The sequence below is a fragment of the Meriones unguiculatus genome, chromosome 1 (assembly GCF_030254825.1).
Source record: "Meriones unguiculatus strain TT.TT164.6M chromosome 1, Bangor_MerUng_6.1, whole genome shotgun sequence".
Lineage (NCBI taxonomy): Eukaryota > Metazoa > Chordata > Mammalia > Rodentia > Muridae > Meriones > Meriones unguiculatus.
Window position 1 is genome coordinate 71,427,371 of NC_083349.1, and position 22,053 is coordinate 71,449,423.

Sequence of the window (22,053 nt, forward strand, 5' to 3'; positions counted from 1 at the left end):
TGGATGGGGCAGTTCCTGGGCTGGTGGTCCTGGGTTCAATAAGAAAGCAGGCTGAGCAAGCCATGACAAGCAACCAATAAGCAGCACCATCCATGGCCTCTGCATCAGCTCCTGTGTCCAGGTCCCTGCCCTGCTGGAGTTCCTGCCTCCAGGTCCATGCCCTGCTGGAGTTCCTGCCCTGCTGGAGTCCCTGCCTCTAGGCCCCGCCCTGCTGGAGTCCCTGGCCGCCTCTGACAAGGAACTGGGTGAAGTAAACTTTTACCCTCAAGTTGCCTCTTGTCATGGTGTTTCATCACAGCAATAGTGACCCTAACCAGGACAATGCGTGAGGAAATGAGTAACAGTAATGTTATGGCAAAGACAAATAGCAACTAGAAAAAGCAACTACAAAGTAATTTTACCTAAACAGTAAAAGAAAAGCCTGAGGTTCGCGGATGCTGGCTTTCGGCCAAAAGCGCCCCAATTTTCCTGGGTGCTAGACAGTAGGCCCTGGGTGTTCAAATGGAGAATTCCAACAGCGCTGTTCCATTGGCTCTCTGAGGCGTTGTAAATCTTAGAGCTCAGCAGCAGCAGGTCAGTGTGGAACCACTTGTACTTTCTGAAGGTCACATCGCCAGGCTCGACTACGTGGCCAGATTTCTTGCCTAAATTAAATAGAACCGTCTTGGACCTCTCTGTGCAATAATTTGCTTTTAAACTCAATTTTAAGTCAGTCCTAACGGTGGACAGTCATTTTACTTTAGGTCTTTGTCCTCTATGTTCTTTTCCTCTACAAAGCATGACGTGTTCTTGAGGCTCTAAAGAGCCGTTAACCCCACTTCAAGGCTATGGGGCAGTTTCTGCATTCGGCAATGCTGTGTTGGAAAACAGACACCTTCGTGCTGTGTTGCAGACCTGGCTGGGTGAGGATGTCAGCTGTGGCTGTCTCCTGGCGCCTGGCTGGGGTTCTGACCTCCAGTGAGGGGGTGCTGCTGGATAGTTAGAAGACTGTTTCTCAGGCTACTGCTGGGACCAGGTCACGCCTCCTTTACAAAGCTGGGGAACAGTTTATATATATATACTGTATATATCTATATATATATATATATCTCATATATGTTAGCATATATATGTCTTCTTTCAAACATGCAAAGCAGAAAACAAAATCGGGACTCTCTGGGGACACAATGAACAGCGAGATGAGAGATTCAGACAACAGGAGCCTGGCCTTCCTGGCAACTGGCAACTGTCAATTCACCTTTTGGGAGACCAAGAGCCATCTTTTGGGTCTAGAGGCTGCCTGAAGTTTCGAGAGGGCCCAAGGGGAGGAGGCAGCATGAGCTGGCAGCACAGCACGTGGGCTTGGGTGTTGGGCACACCCGGTCAAGGCTCGAGTTCAAGTCAAGGGAGAACTGGTATTTTCCCTTCTTGCTCTCTGGTCATGTGTTCCGAGTTCCTGGTTCATTCCTCAACACTGAGAGGGAAGGGCATGTGCTGCCTCCCTTTCCAACTCACCACAGGCACTGGCAGTTGAAAGACGTAGCAAAAAGCAGTTAACTACAGAAAGAAGACAAAAAGGCTTACAAGGTGTAAGTGACAGTTTTCCTAAAAGTATTACGAAAGACACTGGTGAGATGGCTCCTTGGGTAGGGGCTTGCACAAGCCTGAGGCCCTGAATTTTGACCTCCAGAATATCTGGCTGTATGGATAGGCAGATGTGATCCTCAGGGGGCGGGGCGGGGACTGGGCCATTCTCCAGAAGCTTGTGAGCTAGGCAGCACGGCAGACCTGGCCAGGAACAACAGAGGATGCCAGGTGAAGCAAGGTAAGTTGAAGTAGGCCTCTGGCCTCTTGTGCATTCCCTACACTCACACATGAGAACACACACACACACACACACACACACACACACACACACACACACTGGAAGGGGGCAGATTTTGAAGAGCTCTAAAAGTTTCTAAGGTTAGATCTGAATTTCTGTTTTTATAGTACCTGGGCAGCATCAGGCAAGCCGGACCCAGCTCCAGACCACAGCCAGGTCTGAGCAGCATTCCTCTAGCTAGTGCTCCACTGATACAGTCTTCCCGGGTAGAGTCCACGAGCTCCCTGCAAACAAGGCTCCTCTCTGAAGCAGAGTCCAGGACTCCGGTGGCCCATGGTCCTCGTGGCCTCCCCTCCTGAAGTGTCACAGGAGTCCCAAAGCAGCACATGCAGACCAAGCCTTCGCTAGCCCAAGGCTCTGCACAGCCCCTAGGGTGTGGCCCCTGGACTCTTGGGGAGGAGCTGGAGAGAGGCTTATGGAAGAAGAGAATGTGTGTCCTTCTAGTTCCTCCACTGAGGACCACTGAGCCCCAAAAGGTGGTGCTCACTGAGGATTTCCTCATGCCCGTGAGCTGGCGGCAGCCCCGGGGGAAGGTGGATGCTCACTGAGGATTTCCTCATGCCCGTGAGCTGGCGGCAGCCCCGGGGGAAGGTGGTGCTCACTGAGGATTTCCTCATGCCCGTGAGCTGGCGGCAGCCCCGGGGGAAGGTGGTGCTCACTGAGGATTTCCTCATGCCCGTGAGCTGGCGGCAGCCCCGGGGGAAGGTGGTGCTCACTGAGGATTTCCTCATGCCCGTGAGCTGGCGGCAGCCCCGGGGGAAGGTGGTGCTCACTGACATTAGGGCATCTTCCCACTACAGTGCCCTCCTGGGCCTGCAGATGTCTGGGTGGGAACCAGGGTTCCACATTTGGAAGATAATTTGCCAGCCCACTATTTTCTTGAAATATGCCATGTGGAATAGAAGTCCAGTTTGGGGATCGTCTTTCAAAGAAAGCATGCAATGAGCAACCACGGGCAGCTGTGTATGCTTACACTCATAGCAGCAGAAGGAATGCAACATGGAGTCTTTGCTTAGCCTCAGTGCATCCTTTTGCGAAATTCACACCGAAGGGCTGGGCAGCTCCCCGGCACAGTGCCTGCCTAGCATACAAGGAGCCCTGCATTCAGTCCCCAGCACCACATAGAGATGGGTGTGATGGCACATGTCTGAATTCTGGGAGTTTAGAGAATGCCAGAAGCTCAAGGTCATTCTTGCCTACATGAGTCAGAGGCCACACGAGACCTCACAACTTCAGCTCCCATGGCTCCGGCTAAGCCAAGGAGAGTGGCTCTCGCTCACCAGCACAGTGTCATACCTTAGCGTTCCCCCCACGGTACGCCCGCTGCTGCCGAATGGCAGAGTGTACCCGGCCAAGAAGCCAGCCAGCTGGTTTCACTCTCAGCTGGCCTGTTTGTCTTTTGTTCTCTGATGTATTGTTCTCAAGCACCTGTAAATATGTGTGATTACCAATCTTGACTGAGGCAGCTAGGAATTAGGCCAGGTGAGGAGTCCCTGGCCAACGCAGGTCCTCAGAACACACCAGGTGTGCTGAAGAGGGAGGCTCCATAGGGTGCTTGGGGCTTCCCTATCGAGCTTCTGCTTGAAAAACACCAGAACACAGGAAGAAGCGGGCACATACCTGTGCAAACTGGCTGGTTGTTGTCTTTCCATGTTTGAAAATGCGAGCGTTGGTAAAAATTACTCCTCCAGGTTTATTATTTTAGTGATCTCCATCTCGTCTCTCAGGCCTGGCATTTACACGTGAGTGATTCAGCTAGACCAAACAGAGGCAGACACAAGCCCTTCCTGCCCAGTGTACACTAAGGACCCAGGAATGCTGGCCTAAATGATTCTCCTCTAGACTGGCAAAGGTGGTACAGGGCCATCACACCAGCACTGTTGAGGCTGAGAGAGGAGGAACGCAAGTTCAAGGCCAGCATGGCAGTTAACAATATCCTGTCTCAAAAGAATTGCCTAACCACTAAATACAAGAAATATGGCCAAAACAAGTCTTGAAATCTCTCAACACAAAGAGGATTAAAGCTGAGAAACTAAACAGTAAGCACCTCGAGGAGGAAAGGGTCCTCAGAGCTTATAATACCTGGCGTTGCTTTCTCAGAAACCAGTGATGAAAAGGCAGCAGAACTGCCAGATTAGCCAAGGCAAAAGTTTTGAAGCTAGAAAAGGTAAGCGGCCCGTGCAGGTCTTAGATAGCCCGAATCCGAGCAATCTGAGGGCAGCTCAAGGAGGCACGAGGGCTGGGGAAGGGGGTCACGGGAGGCTCTGCCAAGAGGAGCCAGGAAAGCAAGCTCAAGTTGTAGAGAATCAATTAATTTTGAAATTATAACTGTCCATTCTCCTCACTCTGCACCCATGTCAAATGGGCCATCCCTTGGATGATATCAACTTTCAAAACATTAAAAGCTCATGACACAGCATGGTGCCACCATAAGGGTAATTCAAGAGGAATGGGGGAATTCTAGAAGTGTGTGTGTGTGTGTGTGTGTGTGTGTGTGTGTGTGTGTGTTGTAGAGCTCTGTCTGTGCATGTGTGTGTGTGGGGGGGGGGCAGACGTCATCGGTCAGGAGTTGTCTGGGACTGGCTGACCAGGTTAGCCTCCCCGGAGCCCCCTCAGTGCTGGGATGACAAGCTTAGGTCACTGTGCCTGGATTTTTTTTTTTAACAGGGGGTCTGGGCATTAAGCACTTTATTGACTGAGCCACCTCCTCAGGCCCTAGAAACATGTACCCCCACGGGAGCAGCACAGTCGAGGACGGTCTGTAGAAAATTATGTTGGCAACAGTACAGTGGGGGTCCTGGGAGGGAAGAGCAACACTGAGGACAGTTGCTCATACGCATCAATGGCGCAGTCCACAACTCCAGTTACTGGAGAAGAGAACTGTGACAGGAACTACGTAAGAGCCTTGGAAGTCACAGTGTACTGACACTTGCTACCCAACAACCAAAAAGCTGTGGGTAAACCAGCTCCATCCTGTGATGGCACAGCTCTTGCTTTGCTGAGACTCGGGACTGGGGAAGTCAGCCTACCTCACTCTATTATTCTCTCAGTCCTTAAAAAAAAAAAAAAAGCGCATAGTAGTGGGAGAGAGATGAAATTAGACTCCTTCTCTGGCTGGCAAAAAGCGGCCCAGAAGGAAACATGCAATTCAGTTCTGAAATTATGCTTCTCTTACACCGTATTCTGTACACGGTTGCAAAAGCTGCAAGGAAGACATTATCTGTGCACATTTAAATACAGCCTTGGGCTATGGGATGTCTCTCTGGTGTGTACCTGCCTGCAACCTGTCTGGTGCATCAATTTATCTCCCTCGCTCATTTCAACGGAATAAGAATCTCTTGATGCATGTAACCAAACACCAAGCAAGAATTGCACCTGAGTCTTCCTTCCTTCCTTCCTTCCTTCCTTCCTTCCTTCCTTCCTTCCTTCCTTCCTTCTTTCCTTCCTTCTTTCCTTCCTTCCTTCCTTCCTTCCTTCCTTCCTTCCTTCCTTCCTTCCTTCCTTCCTTCCTTCCTTCCTTTCCTTCCTTCCTTCCTTTCTTCCTTTCTTTCTTCCTTTCTTTCCTCCTTCCTTCCCTCCTTCTTTCCTTCCCTCCTCCTTTTATTCTTCTTCCTCCACTTCCTCCTCCTCCTCCTTATTCTTCAAGACAGGTCCTCACTAGACCTAACTCATATATGAATGAGGCTGGCCTTGAGCTCAGAAAGACCACTTTGCCTTGACTCCCAAGTGCTAGGATTAAAGACATGTCACCATGGCTGGGGCTGCAGCTGAGATTTTTGACAATAATCCTCCTCTATGTAAATTCTGCCCTGGAGAGTTTCTGCCTTGCCTAAATCACAGGCTAAAATAAAGTCTGTCTAATCGTTTAATCCAAATACTGTTTCCAAATTCAAGGGCAACGCTGAAAAAGCAATGACTTGTCATCAGATGCGTTGATTCCCCCTTGACCACACCCTCTACGGCTTGTTATCTCGCCTCACAGCTTTTCCTTTCCCCAGTCAGCCAAGCAGGGTTTGCCTTCCTCCTGCGCTTACTCTTCTGGACGGTGCCTGGGCTCCACGCTGCACAGAGCCAACAACTGCCCCTGACATGGTGGCTGTGTTTGTTTCTTTCTTCTCTCAACAATGTCAGTGACCCATGGTACAGGATATACTCTTTGCTTGTTACTTACAAACGCAGAGATTTACAAATTAAAACAATAAACACACACACACCAAAGCTGACCAAACATTACACAAATAAACAAGTCCAAAGCCACAGAATTAAAGATTCTTGTGTTTTCCTTACTGCCACGCTTAACTGAGTGGCTTTATCTCCTGAACCTCCAGTACCCCAGCTGCCTCCGAGCAAAAGCCCATGTCCTCAGAGTGTCTCACGAGGCATCACATGACGGCCGCCCTCCTCTGCCCTCTGACCCCCTCCAGTAGTCGCCCAGTGGCTTAAATGCTCCAAGTGTGTGTGTGCCTGTCTCCTGGGCTATGCACTGCTGTCTGTGACACTCTAGCCCCGCACTCGCAAAAGCCTCCCCTTTCTTGCTCTGTTAATGTCAGGGTCCCCAAGTCCCTTTCCCTGATCGCCCACCCATGCTCTCCAGCCACCCCAGCTTCATTTCCTCCACAGCAGCACTAGTTGACAGCTGTGCAATGCACACACTTATACGCCATAAGCAGATAGTTTATGCTGAATAATTGACAATCTAATGCTTCAGTGAGTGCCTGCTGGCTGCTTCAACGGACATTTGTAAATGTCTTCAGTTTAGCATGCACAGTATTAGGTTTTAGAACGAGATCCTTAAAATAATTCGCCCATCCCTCCACTCCATCGTGTCTCCCTCACTGCCTGGCAGCCTCCTCTCTGCTTTCATGCCATGCATATAGTCTTGCCTTCCCTCCCGGTGGTTCCTTCCCTAGTCTCATGACCTAAATGCACACTCACACCCTCTTACAGTCATATCCTTAAACATTAAAAGCTAGAGCCTGCACATGAGTGAGAGCATGCAGTACTGCCTCTCTGAGTCTGCCTCACTTTGCTGAATCCTTCCCCCTGAAATGTTCTTCCTTTCACCTTTTCTATAAAGAGTGCCTTTTGGAGTGCTTTGTGTGCAGTGGTAAGTACTGTACCTGAGGTAGAAGGGAGTTCACACTTGTGCAATCACTGTGCCAGGTGCTGGGACTATGGGTGACGGGGGTCCCACTACAGCACATGGACATGGCTTCTCAAACCCACTCAGATCTGCTGGAGTGTGCCCTCCAGGGTCCCTGTCAGCAGAGCTGACTCGCAGCCAGCCCTTCTTAAGAAGTCTAACGGTCTCCACAACAGGGGCACACACGGGGACAATTACACAAAACCAAAGGAAGGGAAGAGTGCCAGCGAAGCTGAGATGCAGCTGAGGGCCTCAGAAAGGTGGGCAGAGGGCACCCCTGCTGTGAACAGTTCATTCACCACGTTTCTGCCTCCAAACCAGTCTCCGTACCCATAATTCCCTGCACAGCATCCCTCCCTCTCGGCCATCTATAATGGAACTCATAACCCCAGAATGCCATCCCTCTTGGGATGGTATAAGTCATGTTTAGGTCCAAGGCTTGACAGCAAACACTGTACTCACTGAGCCCTCTCATGGGACCCCTCTAGGTTTTTTTTTCTGAATTGAGTAGGATACTGTATAATTTGACTGTCGTGACACAGAAGACTGGAGTGTTTGATGGAGAATCTGCCTAGACTATCACACGTAGCAAAAGGAAGAGAAAGGAAAGCAGTCACCGGCGTGCCAGCTGCTGAGTCAAGGATGAGCAAGCCTCCCTCTGCGCGCCAGCCGAGCGGGCATACCTACCTCTCCGCCTAGCGTCTGTTTCCCTCTTTGTCAGGCAAACATAGGGGTTTGGTGTTTGTCTTTTGTATCTGAGAACTGAGATTAAAAACAAATCTGACCCCACCGTCTTGACAGTCCTTTTGAGTTTGAACAAACAAAATAGCACCTGGACAATTTTATAAATTACCTGTGGCAGTGGTTTATGAAAGCCTTCCCAGAAGCCCATCCAATTCATGTAACAGTCTTCCCAGAGCAAACCAGCCCACTGATAGTTCTCTGTTTCGGCTTCTTGGCCAGAGTGTTCGAGCATGATCAAAAATGGAACACACAGAAAAGGATGCAGGAGAGTCCTTGTCAGAGGCCCCACTCCCCTTGCTAGGCAACCCACATGAAGACTGAGCTGTCCATTGGGTACACCTGTGTGGAGGACCTAGGTCTAGTCCGTGCATAGTCCTTCGATGGTGTGTCAGTCTCCACAAGCCGCCCTGGGCCCAGGTTAGTTGGTTCTGTCCCAGGTTATGGAGCTTCTGTTCCCTCTGGGTCCTTCTGTCCTTCCTCCCACTCTTCCACAAAGCTTCCTGCGCTCCATCCAATGGGCCCTCTTGCATCCTTTCAATCACTTTCCCCTGGCAGGGCTGCCTTGCCAGCCACCTTGGTAGAAGATGCAATCAGTCCTGATATGACATATGTGCTGAGATGGGTAGTTGGGGGAGGGGCTCCCTATTCTGGGGGTGGGAGAAGAAAAGTACAGGGAAGTGGGAAGGAGGGTGGGACCAGGAGGAGGGGAGGAAGGGTGCTACGATTGGATTGTCAAGTGGATGAATGAATGAATGAATGAATGAATAAAATGGTACACACCAAACAAGCAAATGTGTGAGGCAAGAACAGAAAGACAGTGACACGCTCATGCGCTCTCACCCACTCTGCATTTTTGTTGGCTCAAGACACCAAACTCATGTCAGACGGATGTGTAAGCAGGAAGCCCTGAACCACCCTGCACAAAGGCAGACATGATAAAAGACCCCAAACACGGTGCCATGCCTTGGCCGGCAACCAGCACCTTCTCGAGCCTTCTGCCCAAGGGCTATTACATAAGGCTCCAGACTCTGTTCCGGCTCCCAGTCAGGCTCGGCTGGCGCGTGCTCAGCACACAACTGAGTCATCCGACTTGATTCAAAGCTTTATCGGGGCTGGAAATGGAAGCGTCGCCCCGAGCTGGGAAGCCAGGCTCAGCCCACACTGGGCTCCTGCTCCTCACTCTGCACAGAGCGCCCCGCCTTTGCTCCGAGCCATACTCTCCACAGCGTTCAGCCTTTAAAAGAATTAATTTTCAAGTTTTGTGCATGTGTTTGTGTGTTAGGTGTGTATATTTGTGTGTGTATGAACATGTTCATATGCGTGTGTGTGCATGTGTGTGATGTATGTTCATGTTGGTGTGCACATGTGCATGTGGGTGCAGGTGAGTTGTGTGTACATTCACATGTGTGTGCACATGTGCACACGGGTGCAAAGTAAACATGTGTGGAGACAAGGCAAAGCATGTTCCCTTTCACTGTCTGCCTTATGTTTTGAGACAGGGTCTCTCCTGGACCTGGAGTTTACAGAGTCCTCTGGACAGGCTGGACAGAGCTCAGGGGCCCACCCAGGCCCCGCCCACAGTGCTGCTGACACAGATGTGTGCCTACCGGGTCTATCTTTTTAATGGGGTCCTAACTCGGGTCCTCAGACTGTGTACCAGGCACTTTAGCAAGTGGGCCCCTCCCCGCCCCCTTGGGCTCCATTTTCCAGCTTCGGGACATGTGATCAAGAATAAAACCAACAATCTAGAGAACACAGCACTGTGATGTCTCTTTTGTGGCTGTCCTGATCAAAAAGCAACAACTCTCTTGCCATTGGTCGTCCGGGAAAAGGTAATTGTGTGCGAGGCAATGGGCTGGTTTTGGATGAGGTAAGCAGAGTTCCATCTTCTAATCCCAGGGGAAAATCAGCAAATGTGTAACTTTTCACAGTCCTGCAGAACCGTTTTCCTGTAATAAGTGCAGAGGGCATGGGGAAAGCGGAGACTGCACTGAAAGAGGGCGGCTGTGACAATCCTAAAAATTCTCAGGCCCAGGACGTCTGTCCACTCTGTGTAAGCCACCAGCAGGGCGTCATCCAGAGTTACAGAATAACACAGCACATTGCAAAGCTGGGAACACACAAGATTCTCATGTGCATGAGAAAGGTGTCGGTCGGTGAAGGCCTAGCAGACCAGGGAGGAGCAGTGTCCCGGGAACACCGGGCAGTCCTGAAGAGTTAGCTGTGCATATGGGAAGCTCTCAGTGGATAACAAAACAGGGTAAGTAGGGAGCGTGTGTGTGTGTGTGTGTGTGTGTGTACATGTGTGTGCTATGTGAGTGTGAATGTATGTTTGTGTGTGTGTACATGTGTGAGTATGTATGTGTATGCTGTGTGTGCTGTGTGTGTGTCCTGAGTGTGTGTACATGTGGGTGTAGTCACATGTGTTATGTAACAGACACGTGCTGCTGTGTCCAGCCAGATCTTTATGAGGGCCGATGATCTAACTGACCAGTTCATAGCCAGTGTCACTAACAGAGCCATCCCCACAGCCCACATGGTAGTTTCTCTTTAGGGAGGAAGGTAAGACGAGATCTCTACAAGACAGCGAGAAGCCACTGGCTTGCTCATGATCAGGCCTCAAACTCCTGATTCATTTTTCTGCCTCCACCTTGCAGGCGCTGGGATTACAGGCCTGCAGGTAAGCATCGCCATGCCCAGCTTCCAGGAGACTGAATGTTCATTAGAACGCCCTGCCTGGACTCTGGTCAGGGTCTAGCCTAACCCACTGTTTTCTGTGGGAAGATTCCAGGAAGAGCTAAGCTTCCCGGTATTTAAAGTGCTTTGATAAGATTCAGTGGCTACAATCCTAGAACTTTCTCACACAGGGAGATTTGGGGAGTTCAAGGCCAGCCTGGACTACACAATGAGTTCAAGGCTAGCCCGGGAAACAGAGTAAGCCCCTGTCTCAAAAACTATTTAAGAACTTTGGAATTGCCCTGCCTAGGGATGGGAGCTTTCCACATTCACATGCTACTGGCTCTATTTGAAAGTAACTTTGTGCGCCTACTGCTCTTTTGTGTCACTGGACAGTGTTCAAGTATTAAAGGAAGCTTTTAACAGACATTCCGAACTTGTTTGTATGTGTGTGTCACAATGTGTGTGAGGAGGCCAGAGGACAATCTGTGGTAACAGATTTCTCCTTACACTGTGTGGGTCCCAGGAGCAACCTCGGGTTCTCTGGCTTCACTGCAGACCCCCTCACCCACTGAGCCACAGCACAGGCCCTAGAAATAAGCTGTAGGGTAATTCTCTGAGCTGTGCCAGGCCACCACGAGAAGAGGCTCTTAGCACGCTTGGCTCGGGGGAGTGGGGGTGGGGTGGGGGCAGACAGCCTGAGGGGAGGTGGAAGAGGCGAGCAGGGGTCCTAGCAGGACCAGTCCTGGTGGCTGTGTCCTCCCACGAGGCAGAGCTCGGGGTCTGGACACCAGGAAAATACGTGACCAGTTTATTCCTTAGGAATGGGAGAAATGGCAACGATGCCCTGGAGGTTCCTTCACCCCCACCTCGGCCCGCAGAGCGGCCTACCCAGACACCCCGACATCCCTGCCGCTTCCAGGAACCTCGTGATGGGGTAAGAGCAGGGACCAGAAAAGGGAGCTCCGGTGTGGCTCCCCAGGCCGCAGTGACATGGAACTCAAGGGGCAGGAGAGGTGGTACCGCCCATCAAGATGGCGTCTTCCACCACCAAACACATGGCTCGGGTCAGACTGCGTCAAGCGCTCCTTGCTCCGGTAGGAAAAACGCCTGTTTCAGCCTTGACTGGTGAAGAGGCTCACGTGACTCGTTTGAGCAACCCGGAAGCCCGAAGTTTCTCCAACTGATAGGACCACACCACGCCCCAGAGGGACCCCCCTTCCCCACGGCAGGACTTAACACCACCATCCACACTACACAGCCCTCCTCCTAATTCTCTCAACAGCCGTGCACCGGCGATCGGTTCACCTGGCTTCACCGGCCTCACACAGGGCAGAGCCATCTTTACGGAGTCTCTCCAGCTCTGTGCTAGATGCCAGGCCAGGCACATCTGAGGTGGGGCGGGGAGGGGTGTCCCTTCACCGGAAAGTGCTGCCTGCACACACAGAGCCGTGTTTGCTTACGGTCAGGGAATGACTGAGTACAGAAATGAACGAACGTCCAAACGGTAAGATAGCCTCTCTGCTGTTTTTGTATTGTTTTTACAGTGATAACAGTGATGATATTGAGAAATGGCAGGTAACTTGATGTTTTTTCCTTTAAACCCAAGCTATGTTCAAAAGGGCAGAAAATAACTCACTGATGAGAAATGATGAGCAATTAGAAAGAGAGCCAGATATACTCTTTCCCCAGTGCGGATTTCAGCCTGGTGCACACGGGCAGCGCGTGACACGTGGGGCATGTTCTGGCAACAAGACCTGAACTGAGCTCTGTATGAAACAGTGGCTGCAGATGATGGTCTCGGGTGAGTTTCTCCACTTGCTGAGGAATCCTTCTGTCCATGAAACACTCACTGTAAACGTCTTCATAACAGGTAAGAGGACATCAGAGTCATGTGTCTGAACTATCAGGCCCCTCCCTTCTCCTCTCCCCTCTTTCCTGCCACCCTCCCAGCTGACCAAAATGGAAGGTAGCCAGGATCCCTCGTCTTTCTTTTTTTCCTCACCAGCCAGGCAGGCCTCGGGACTTGCAGACTCTAACGGCCTCTTGCTGGCTGCTCTCGCATTCAGCTCCCAGCCACCTCACATCTTGTTCTCACTATCTTTCTGCTTCCAACCTCACCCCTCTGGTCTACTATCCACACTGCTGACCTAGTGATATTTTGAAACTATATCCAATCATGTCACAACTCTCCCAGGAACTTTCCCAGGGTCCCTTCCTATCTCACTAGACCTAACTGAACAAAACTCAAGCCCCTATGGAGGCCCTCAAGAGTCAATCTGACACCCTGCTATCCATCCATGACTTTAGCGCCATCCTTTTCTCCCTGCCACCAGGTCCTCCATGCTGGTCCTCGAACATACAAGTGAGACAGACCCTAAGAACATTCAGTGCCGAGAAATTCTCTCCTGGGTGTCTTCGCAGCTCCTTTTCCACTTTCAGTTTCCTGCAAGGCATCTCTTCCACTAACTGTCCACGCAGCTAATGGCTTCCCTTGTCCTTGCCTCTCCAGTGTGCCCGTGTGCCCACTCTCCTTGAGTTCCACGCACAGGGACCACAGACATCTTAGCAGTGTCTGTCTCCCCTCCACACCTACAATACCCACACGTGTTCAATAACACATATGGAGTGACCAAATAAACCAGCACTGACAGTTTCCTAACTCTAAGTGTGGCCTATAAGAGCACCTAGGCACAGAATACATGCTCCTAAAATAAACGGTGCAAAGGAATGGTGGGCAAACCACACCCTGCTCTGCCACCCATGTACATTACACGCTCAATGGCCCAAGGACTAAAAACAGGTTCCCTGTCTCACACAGAGCAAGGAGATCAAAACACCTTGGATCTCCTGGAGACTGCCAGCCTGGTCTCTCTACTCCCAATTGTTTGGGTTGTGGGGGGGCTGCCTTGGGGGTTGTTTTGTTTTACTTTTCGAAATGATGGCTGCCTTCCCTCCTCTTTGCCCAGATGCTGGAACTCGTCTCCTTCTGCTCACTCCTACGTGGAGCTGAAGGACAGAAATAGCTGTTTGCCTTTGTCCCCACTTCCCTTCATTGTTCCCACCCAGCTCTTGGGAGCCTTCCCTGTTGTGGATGTTTTCATGTGAATTCCCAATATGTTGAGTAAAGACATTGGATGCAGCCTAAACTGAAAACGTGCTGCAGGGCATTCTCTTCAGGGAAAACATTTTAGAGTTTACTCCACGGCAGCCACAGACACACCAGTAAATATTAGTCCAGTGTGTACCGCTAAAGAGCCGGACAAGAGCATGCTGTACAGAATAAAGGACTAATTTCTTTTAATTTGCCGACAGTCTAAATAACTTTCTCTTCAAGCCTAAAAGAAAAAAAAATGAACTAAAAAAAAAAGAACTAAACAAATGGCCAGACTCATGTGATCTCCAGCCAGTCAGCAAATAGTGTTTGAATGCTTGACCCATAACCCTGCCTTTTATTTGATTTTAATAATTATACAAAAGACTCAATTACACAGGGATTTTTATAGATTCATCTACTAAATAAAGACTTTCCTACCCACTGATTATTTTTAATAAACAATCCTCATATATTGGTAAGTGTATGGTAGATAATTTCCTCCATATTACAACATACTGGGAAAATAAATCCCTAACACAAGTCAAGGAAGTCCTATGGTAGTACACACCTCTAGTCCCGGTACTCGAGGCTAGGCAGAAGCAGCATGATTTGTAGAGCAGCCTGAGCAACACACTAAATGGTAAGCTATCCTTGGTTACACAGTAAGATAGTCTCAAAATATCAATAATAATGAGGATGCCTTAAGATCCATAGGCACTCTGAACTACACATTTAAAGCTTCCTTTAAATGGATTAATTAAAAGAAATAAAGCTTCACATTAAAATAATTATGAGGGCTGGAGAGATGGCTCAGAAGTTAAGAACACTCACTGTTCTTCCCAAGGTCCTGAGTTCAATTCTCAGGAACCACATGGTGGCTCATAACCATCTATAGTAAGATCTGGTGTGCAGGCAGAATGTTGTATAAATGATAAATAAATCTTTAAAAACAAGAAAAATTTGTTTAAAAAAATATGAATCTGAGACCTGGCTCAGTGGTATAGTATTTGCCTAGCATGTCCACTGCAAATTAATTAATTAATAATTAATTAAATTACTATTGAAAGAACAAAAGCACCAGGCATCAAATTCCCATGATAGTTTTCTGCCTCAATAGAAAACCATCATGTACTTACACCCAGGTGAAAGTATCTCCCAAAATATTATATGAGTTTGATTTTAGTTGGAGTTACAGTTCTAACTCTGTGTTAGTTGCAATACCTGAGCATACCAATAGCTCAGAAATGTCCTAGGTTGAAAGGCAGAGAGAGCCCAGAGTTCAAGCTTAAACTTTAATGTAGATAATCTGCAATCAGATGTGCAGCCACTGGTCAAAATTCTATCTTTTGTTTCCATTTGCTGCTTGGGGGGGGGGGGGAAGCTGTTTTATCTTTGTTGTTATTTTGGTTAGGGGCTTGGTTTTTGTTTGTTTGAGACAGAGTCACAGGCACACAGACTGGCCTTGAGTTCCTGATTTACTGCCCAAGGGCCAAGATAGAAGCACAGGCTGCCCAAGCTGGGCTCGGAATGACCTTTTCAATTAGCATTCGCAGCCCAGAACGAAGAGACTTTGCAGTCGGAACTCTGTAAGAAACGCTCAGTAATCAGCCCTGAAGGTGAAAGTCTGACCGTCTCGAAGCACCAAACTATTACATGGCCTTGGGTCGTGTTCCGCAGATGTCAGTTCTGCTCTGCGACGGAGGGAAGAAGGAAACTCACTTTTCATTGTGGATTCTATTTTGTATCTGTCTTGGTTAGGGCTGTCGTCACCTTGACACTCTCCAGAGTCACCTGGGGGAAACGTCACCTGAAGAATAGTCTCTATGGCTGCCCTGTGCCGGCCTGCCTGTGAGAAACTGTCCAGGTGATGATTGACACGGGATGTCCACCTGGGCAGCGCCAGCCCTAGGCAGGTGGGCCTGGGCTACGTAAGAAAGCCTCGCTTATTATCCCTCGCTAGGGAAACTCAATAGACTGCCTACCTGATGGATGGATAGATGGATGGACAGATATTGCTAGATAATACTATTTTAATTGGGGTAAAATTCCTTTTCCTCTAAAGCACATTGGAAAGTGATGATCAGCCATATAATGGCAACCACAAGTAAATTACAGTTCAGTAAATGTTTTCATTTAAAATGTTGTCATAAAATGAATTTTGATTATATTCTTCCCCTTCCTCAACTCTTGCCAGATCCTCCCCAATATTTCTAAAACTTAATGCTGTCCAGATATGTAGGGACAGTCCAGCCTTCTGAGGCCATTGTAGAAACAGTGCTCTGCTTCCATTTCCACTGTGCTCTGAAGCCGCAGTTCCTTCTCAGTGGAATCCCTCTGCCTCTAGAGTTCCATGATGCCTCCCTGCCTGCGGAGTCTGGACCGCAGAGCTCTGCCTCTCCATTGCCGACAAACAAGCCAGCTACCTGCATCTGTGTGCTCTGAAGCTAGCATTTCTCCCCCATGCCACCCCTTCCTCCCTCTCATCCCACTTCAGCCATCTAAATCCAACTCGTTCTCCAAGGACACAGGTCTGTTGATGGAGCCTCACTGGACTTGCGGTCCTCCCCTACAGCTGAGCAAGGCCAGTCCCTGCTCCTTCGTCCTATATCATGTACCTGTGCCTGCCAAGTCCTTTTCTATATATTTGTATTTCTTGCTCTCCATAAAACACTGTGAGTTCCTTCAAGGTAGATATGGAGGTATATTTTTTGTTATTTTCTGCAGAAAAATCAATAGTCGGGAATAAATTTACTGAATCCAACAACAGATAACATTAAACTTTTTTAAAAATCAAGAGAAATACTGTAGATGTGAAAGACAGAAACTTATAACAAGTGAAATTCTGGGGCTCTTTGGAGAATGCAGCAATGCGGAGAATATAGGAGTATTGCCTTTTGTCAAGTTTGTGTAACCTCAAGACACACATGCTAGTCCCACACATCTGGGGTCTGTTGATCAACCAGCTGCTAATACATGTCAATTACATGCGTGTTGAAAGGGCTCAGCTGGTAAAGTGTTCACTTAACACGTTCCAAGCTGTGGGTCTGATTCTCAACACTGAAAAAACATGCCCGGTGGCACATGCCTGTAAATGCAGCATTCCAGAGTGAGAGGCAAGCCAATCAGAAAGTCAAGGTCAACTTAGCCTCCACCAGGAGATCCACCCAGCCTGGAGATCATGCGACCCTGAATGAATAGATGAATGAATGAGCATTGCTACATAGATAAAAATCTATGACCACAACTGGAATGAATGAAGTAAATGAGTATGATGAAGTAGACATTTTCCCTTAACTGGACTTTTGTCTGAATCTATTGCAACCATATCTGTTTGCTTCCCCGCCAAAACCCCACAGAAACACTGTGCTGGACAGTTTCATGTGAACTTGACACAAGCTGAAGCCATTTTAGAAGAGGGACCCTCAGCTGAGGAAGGTCCTAACTGGACTGGCATGTGGGCAAACCTGTGGTACATGTTCTTGGCTGATGATTGACATGAGATGGCCCACTGTGTGCAGTGTCACCCCGTCACCCCTGGCAAGGGGGCCATGGGCACTACAGGAACGCATGTGCAGCCATCCAGCAGACACCCCTCTGCGGCTTCTGCTTCAGTTCCTGCCTTGATTTCCCTTCATGATGGGCTGTGATCAGGACATGTGAGATGAAAGAAACACTTTTCTCCCCAGCTTGCTTTCAGTCATGGTGTTTTGTCACAGCAATAGAATCCATAACTAAGAGAAGTAAATTAAGAGAAAGAGTGCCAACCGCCTTCCCCCCGCCCCTGCTGTGAGGTGGCCAATGCTGGTGGGCACTCCTCCGTAACATTGAATCTATGCTTGGGGCACACACACAGATGATTTTTCTTCATTTAAAAACTTGGATACCAGTTGTAGATGCACCATTCTAAAACTTGCCCTATTCCTTTAACATGTATGATGCACACATGTCCAAACCAGGGCATATAGACCAAACTCACACTTCCTAATAGTCCATGTGCGTGTGCGCCACAGTTTGGGGGCATCCCCTGTGGATGGGCCTTCAGTGTTTCAATGGGATGGTCTGGGAACCAAGGTATGGAGATTGCTCTGTTCCCAGAGTGTGCAGCCTCTGATGGCTCTCTCCACTGGGCTCAGCCAAGGCCATCCACCGGCACCACAAACTTTCGCCCAGACTCGGTGCTCCAAAAGGCTAGTGCACTCACGCAGCCTTCTCCTTGCACGATGCTCAGTATCTGCCTGTGTGCAAGGTGGGGTAAATATTTAACAGCTACTGAACTGAACCAGAAACCAAGCAGTCAGAAACCACCTGGACGATTTCCAACTATCGTCTTTCCTGTGCTTTGTTATTTGGGTAGGAAGTAAAAAGAGAAATTTTTCATTTCTAACTTCATGTCCTTGCACTGTGTTGGAGTTTAAACACATCACAATTTAGATTGGCATTCTCATGTTCTTTGTCATATCATAATTGTAATATTATTTTTGTGACTTAAAACTGTTCCTTTGAGAACCAGCTAGGAGATGCAGGCCCTTCATTTGATGGCAGAGCTCTTCATTTGATGGCTACCACGAGAGCCGGCACCAGACTAAGTTGAGTGTATGGAAAGATTCAGACTTCAAACTCTACCCAGAATGCTCTATAAGTGATTGTGTGTGTGTGTGTGTGTGTGTGTGTCTGTGGAGCACATGCACACATGAGCAGGCACACATGGCACACTTGGCGACCAGAGGCAGAAGTGGCTACCTCTCCCCTACTGCTCTCCACACCACTTTTGAGACAGTCTCTCGCTGAACCTGGAGCACAGGCACCAACCAGAACCACACTGGTGTTCTCTGGCGTGTGGAAGCACCGACCTGCCTGCGGCACCTCGCGCCTCTGCCATCCTGATTACCTTCCCTCGGTTTCTCTAGCACAAAGTGCTGGATCCCACATACTTGATTTCCAGAGCCCGAGCATCCTGAGGTGTGGGGCCCGCTCTAGTCTAACGACGCTGGACTTTTCACCCGAATGGCTCCCGGGCTCTGCCGCTGCAAATTTCATCCGTTAGATCTGCAACCAGACCTGCAGTCTACATTTTAAGACGAGTCAGAGGATCCTCCCCGTGACTAGAAACAGCACTTAATGTGGCCACCTCGTGTAGATGGTGAGTTGACACCAGGGCACGACGGAGCCGGAGCCGCTTTGGCCTCGAGGGGAAGAACCCACCACCAGGGTCTGACGAGTCTATCTGAAGAAACCATTGCTGGAAACAGCTTAATTCGCGCCGCATGAATGTTAAAAATACTTTTAATTGTTAGTTTAATAGTGGATTTAATTTTAGTACATACTCCATATGTCTTAAATAGCAAACAAGTGTGTGTTTCTTTCCCTAAAAAATTTTTAATGAAGTTGTTTCCCCATTGAAATCCAATCCCAACTTATTTCAGTGTTTCTGGTTTTTAAAAACAGTTTTACTCTCACCATAACCTGCAATGCTGAATACTAAAAATATACAGACACCGTTGTGTATCAGTGGGATTTATATTCTCCAGAGTCTAAGGGCTTTCCTACTTCTAACCTGTATACTTAAACAGTCACGCTGACTTCCTGGGCTTTCAGCTCTACTTTCAGGTGCAGAGTTGAGAGCAGTGACAGGGCGGGCCAAACACAGGGACACTCAGTGTTGATGTGTTTTGAGATCCCAGGAGATTCACCAGGCACACACGCTACTCATCGCTTGGAATTTTGTTCCAATTTGTGTAAATAAAAGAACTTCAGAAAGACACAATAAAACAACTAGGTCTTTGATAACATCTAGGAATTGGTCCTCAGGCTGGAAAAGGCGGAGGAAGGGGAGCGTGGGCAGCACGTTTCCTCCCTGGATGCCAGAAAGCACCTGTGAAGCTGATGCTGAATGTTCTGGTCAGGGACCTGAGTCAGACAGCGCTGGCTGGAGAGCAGGCCTCCCACTCACCAGCCAGTGAAGTGTGGCAATGCAAAGAAAACCTCTCAAGACCTCAGCTCCTTCTACAAAATGGCAGGTAATGCTAGTGCCCACTCCTTGTTCCTGAAGGGATTAGGTTATATAACAGGTGCAAAGTGTCTGACGAAAACGTCTTGACTAACTAGCAGTTGGTGTGATGTCTTCTCCCTGCGAGATTAGTCAGACTTCAAATGACGGGCCCCTGGCTGCTGTTCTTCTCTCACGCAGTTGCTGTGACCATATACCCTGTCAAGGTGGCTCCAGGGACGAAGCGTTTTGTCTATGTGGTCCTGATCTGATCACAGTCTGTTACTGTGGGGAAATCAAGGCAGGAACTTAAAGTACCACATGCACAGGCAAGAGCAGAGAGAGTAAGCGTGGGAGTGTGCGCTCCCATGTTCAGCTGGCCCCTCCACTCACACCCAGTTCAGGGCTCGGCCCGAGGCGTGGTTCACACCTGGCCCGTCCTCTCATATCAACTAATAATCAAAATGTTCCCCACAGGAGCCACAGGCCAACCTGAGCAGAGGAAACCCTTAGGACTCTCCCCTCAGACCACTCCAGCGCAGGTCGGGTTGACGGCTGAAACCACCCAGCACAATTACAACGGGGTGAAAGGGAAATAGGAAATCGCCCGCTTTCCTTAGGCTCAGAAGCCCTCGAGAAAGGTGGTTCAAGCAGGACTTTTGCCCTTTTCCGTCTGACATGTCCAGCTGCCATTCCAGATAAACCACAGGGACCACGTGGAATCAGTGGACTGGACGCGCCCCGGCTCCCAGTGGTTGGTCGGCACCGACAGTCAGAGGCCGTAGGAAGGGACTTCAGGCTCATACAACCAAGTCAGCGGGACTCTCACCCAAGAGAGCTACACCGCTCCTAAGGAATTTCCCACTCACGGCACTTGCCATCTATAGTAAGTGCAAAGGTCAGGGCTGAAAGGCCTCAGAACACTGCTCAGGGTCTCAGAGGCACAGCCTCGGACCTCAAAGGATCTTCCATATAGGCGTCATCCTTCCCCTCCTCCAACCCTAACATGCAGGAATCATTGGCCATGGTTAGGTAGGTCTCATGTCACTGCTGTCGCCTGGTCATCTAAATGGAAACCCCAGCCCCTCGCCCCACCTCCCGTAGGAGCTGAACAGCCACGCTGCCACAACAGCCGCCAACCAAGACCACACTCCTCCAAGCAGACTTTTGGCATCCTGAATAGAGATTATTTGTGATAATCCCCAGCATGACCCTGACAAGCAATGCTTACTTATCCAGCAGTGTAACTGAACCCCTAACCTTCTCCCTCACCGAAAAGGCCAAAGCTTCGGAGCTTAAAGAGCACTGCAACCTGGTCCCCAGGAGGAGCCTCTCGGGGAGTCGAGGATGTGGAGTTACTGCTTCACAACCACACTTTCTAAAAAGAATCAATATTTTCCTTCAACGCTCATGACAAAGCAAGCAAGCCACTTGGCCTGAATTGCCTGCAAGCGGCACATGGCTCGATCTTTAACATTTCACTCAGAGTAGCAGCCACCAAGCTCTGCCTAACCCACTCTCCGAGCACCGCTGCTGCATCCGGATGGCAGAAATTCATTCCCTTCACTCCTGCCTGAAAAGCAATTCGGATTTCTCTCCTTCTTGCTCATCTTCCATTTCACCTGCAGTAACTATTTCCACTCCAGATCAAGACGGGTGGGAGGAGAGAGGTGGACACCAGTTAAAGGTTAGCACAGGTAAAAATGACTTTTTTAATGGAGTATAAACCCTGCAGCTTTAAATCCTGCTGCAGCAAGCCCTGGATTGCTTCCATAACTGAGCTACAAAATGGTAACAAGAAAGGAGGAAAAAAAATGCCTCTTCTTCCCAGCCAGCCCTTCCGCGGCTCTTCAGCAGGATTGGCCGTGGCCAGCCCATCCCCCACACCTTCCCAGCTCAGCCGCGCAGCCAGTACAGGTGGGCTGGGCACCGGACCTTGGCCTCCAGGCTTCACCCACATCCGGCGACCAAGGTCAAGGGCGAGTGCTTCCTCTCCCAGCCTAGGAGCCGGGGAGCCGCTGCCGAAGTTTCAGGCCGCGCTGGGGCCCGCTCGGCTCTGGAAGCCCCCGGCCCTGGGGCACCTGCCCTGCGCGCCCTGCTCCCGCCCAGGTCAGGTCGGCACACCCCGCCGGCTGGTCCCCACTCACCTCGGGTGGACATGGCTCAGGCAGTCACCTCCGAAGCAGGAGAGGAGGAACGCGCAGGGCGCGGGGAGGAGAGGATCCCAAGACACGCACACGGGCTCGCACGTCCCCCAGCCCCGGGCGGACGCCTCACGCAGGACACCTGCTCCCTCGGGCAGTCGGGCGGGCGGGCCGGCGGGCGGGGAGCCGCTGGGCGCGGCGCTGTGACAGCCAGGGCCGGCTGGGCGGGGCCGTTTCCCCCGCCCGGTTCCCGCAGGCCGGGCCCACTAGGGTCCAGCGGCTGCCTGCCGGGGACGCGCTGTCTGCTTGACTATGGCGCCAGGCGGAGCTTTGTTCCTGAACAAGGTGTGATCAGCGTCTGTACTGTCCACACTCTGTGCCCATGTCCCTGATGATGAT

At 49.9% G+C, this 22,053-nt stretch overlaps 1 protein-coding gene across 1 annotated transcript in view; it reads right to left on the reverse strand.

The window, feature by feature from the left end:
* Window positions 1-21,815, reverse strand: part of Ablim1 (actin binding LIM protein 1) — a 249,892-nt gene extending 228,077 nt beyond the window's left edge. Inside the window, exon 1 of the mRNA XM_060391674.1 lies at window positions 21,658-21,815. Coding sequence (XP_060247657.1) covers window positions 21,658-21,670 — 13 coding nt within the window. The 5' untranslated portion in view covers window positions 21,671-21,815. The remainder of the gene's footprint in view (window positions 1-21,657) is intronic.
* Window positions 21,816-22,053: the final 238 nt, after the last annotated feature.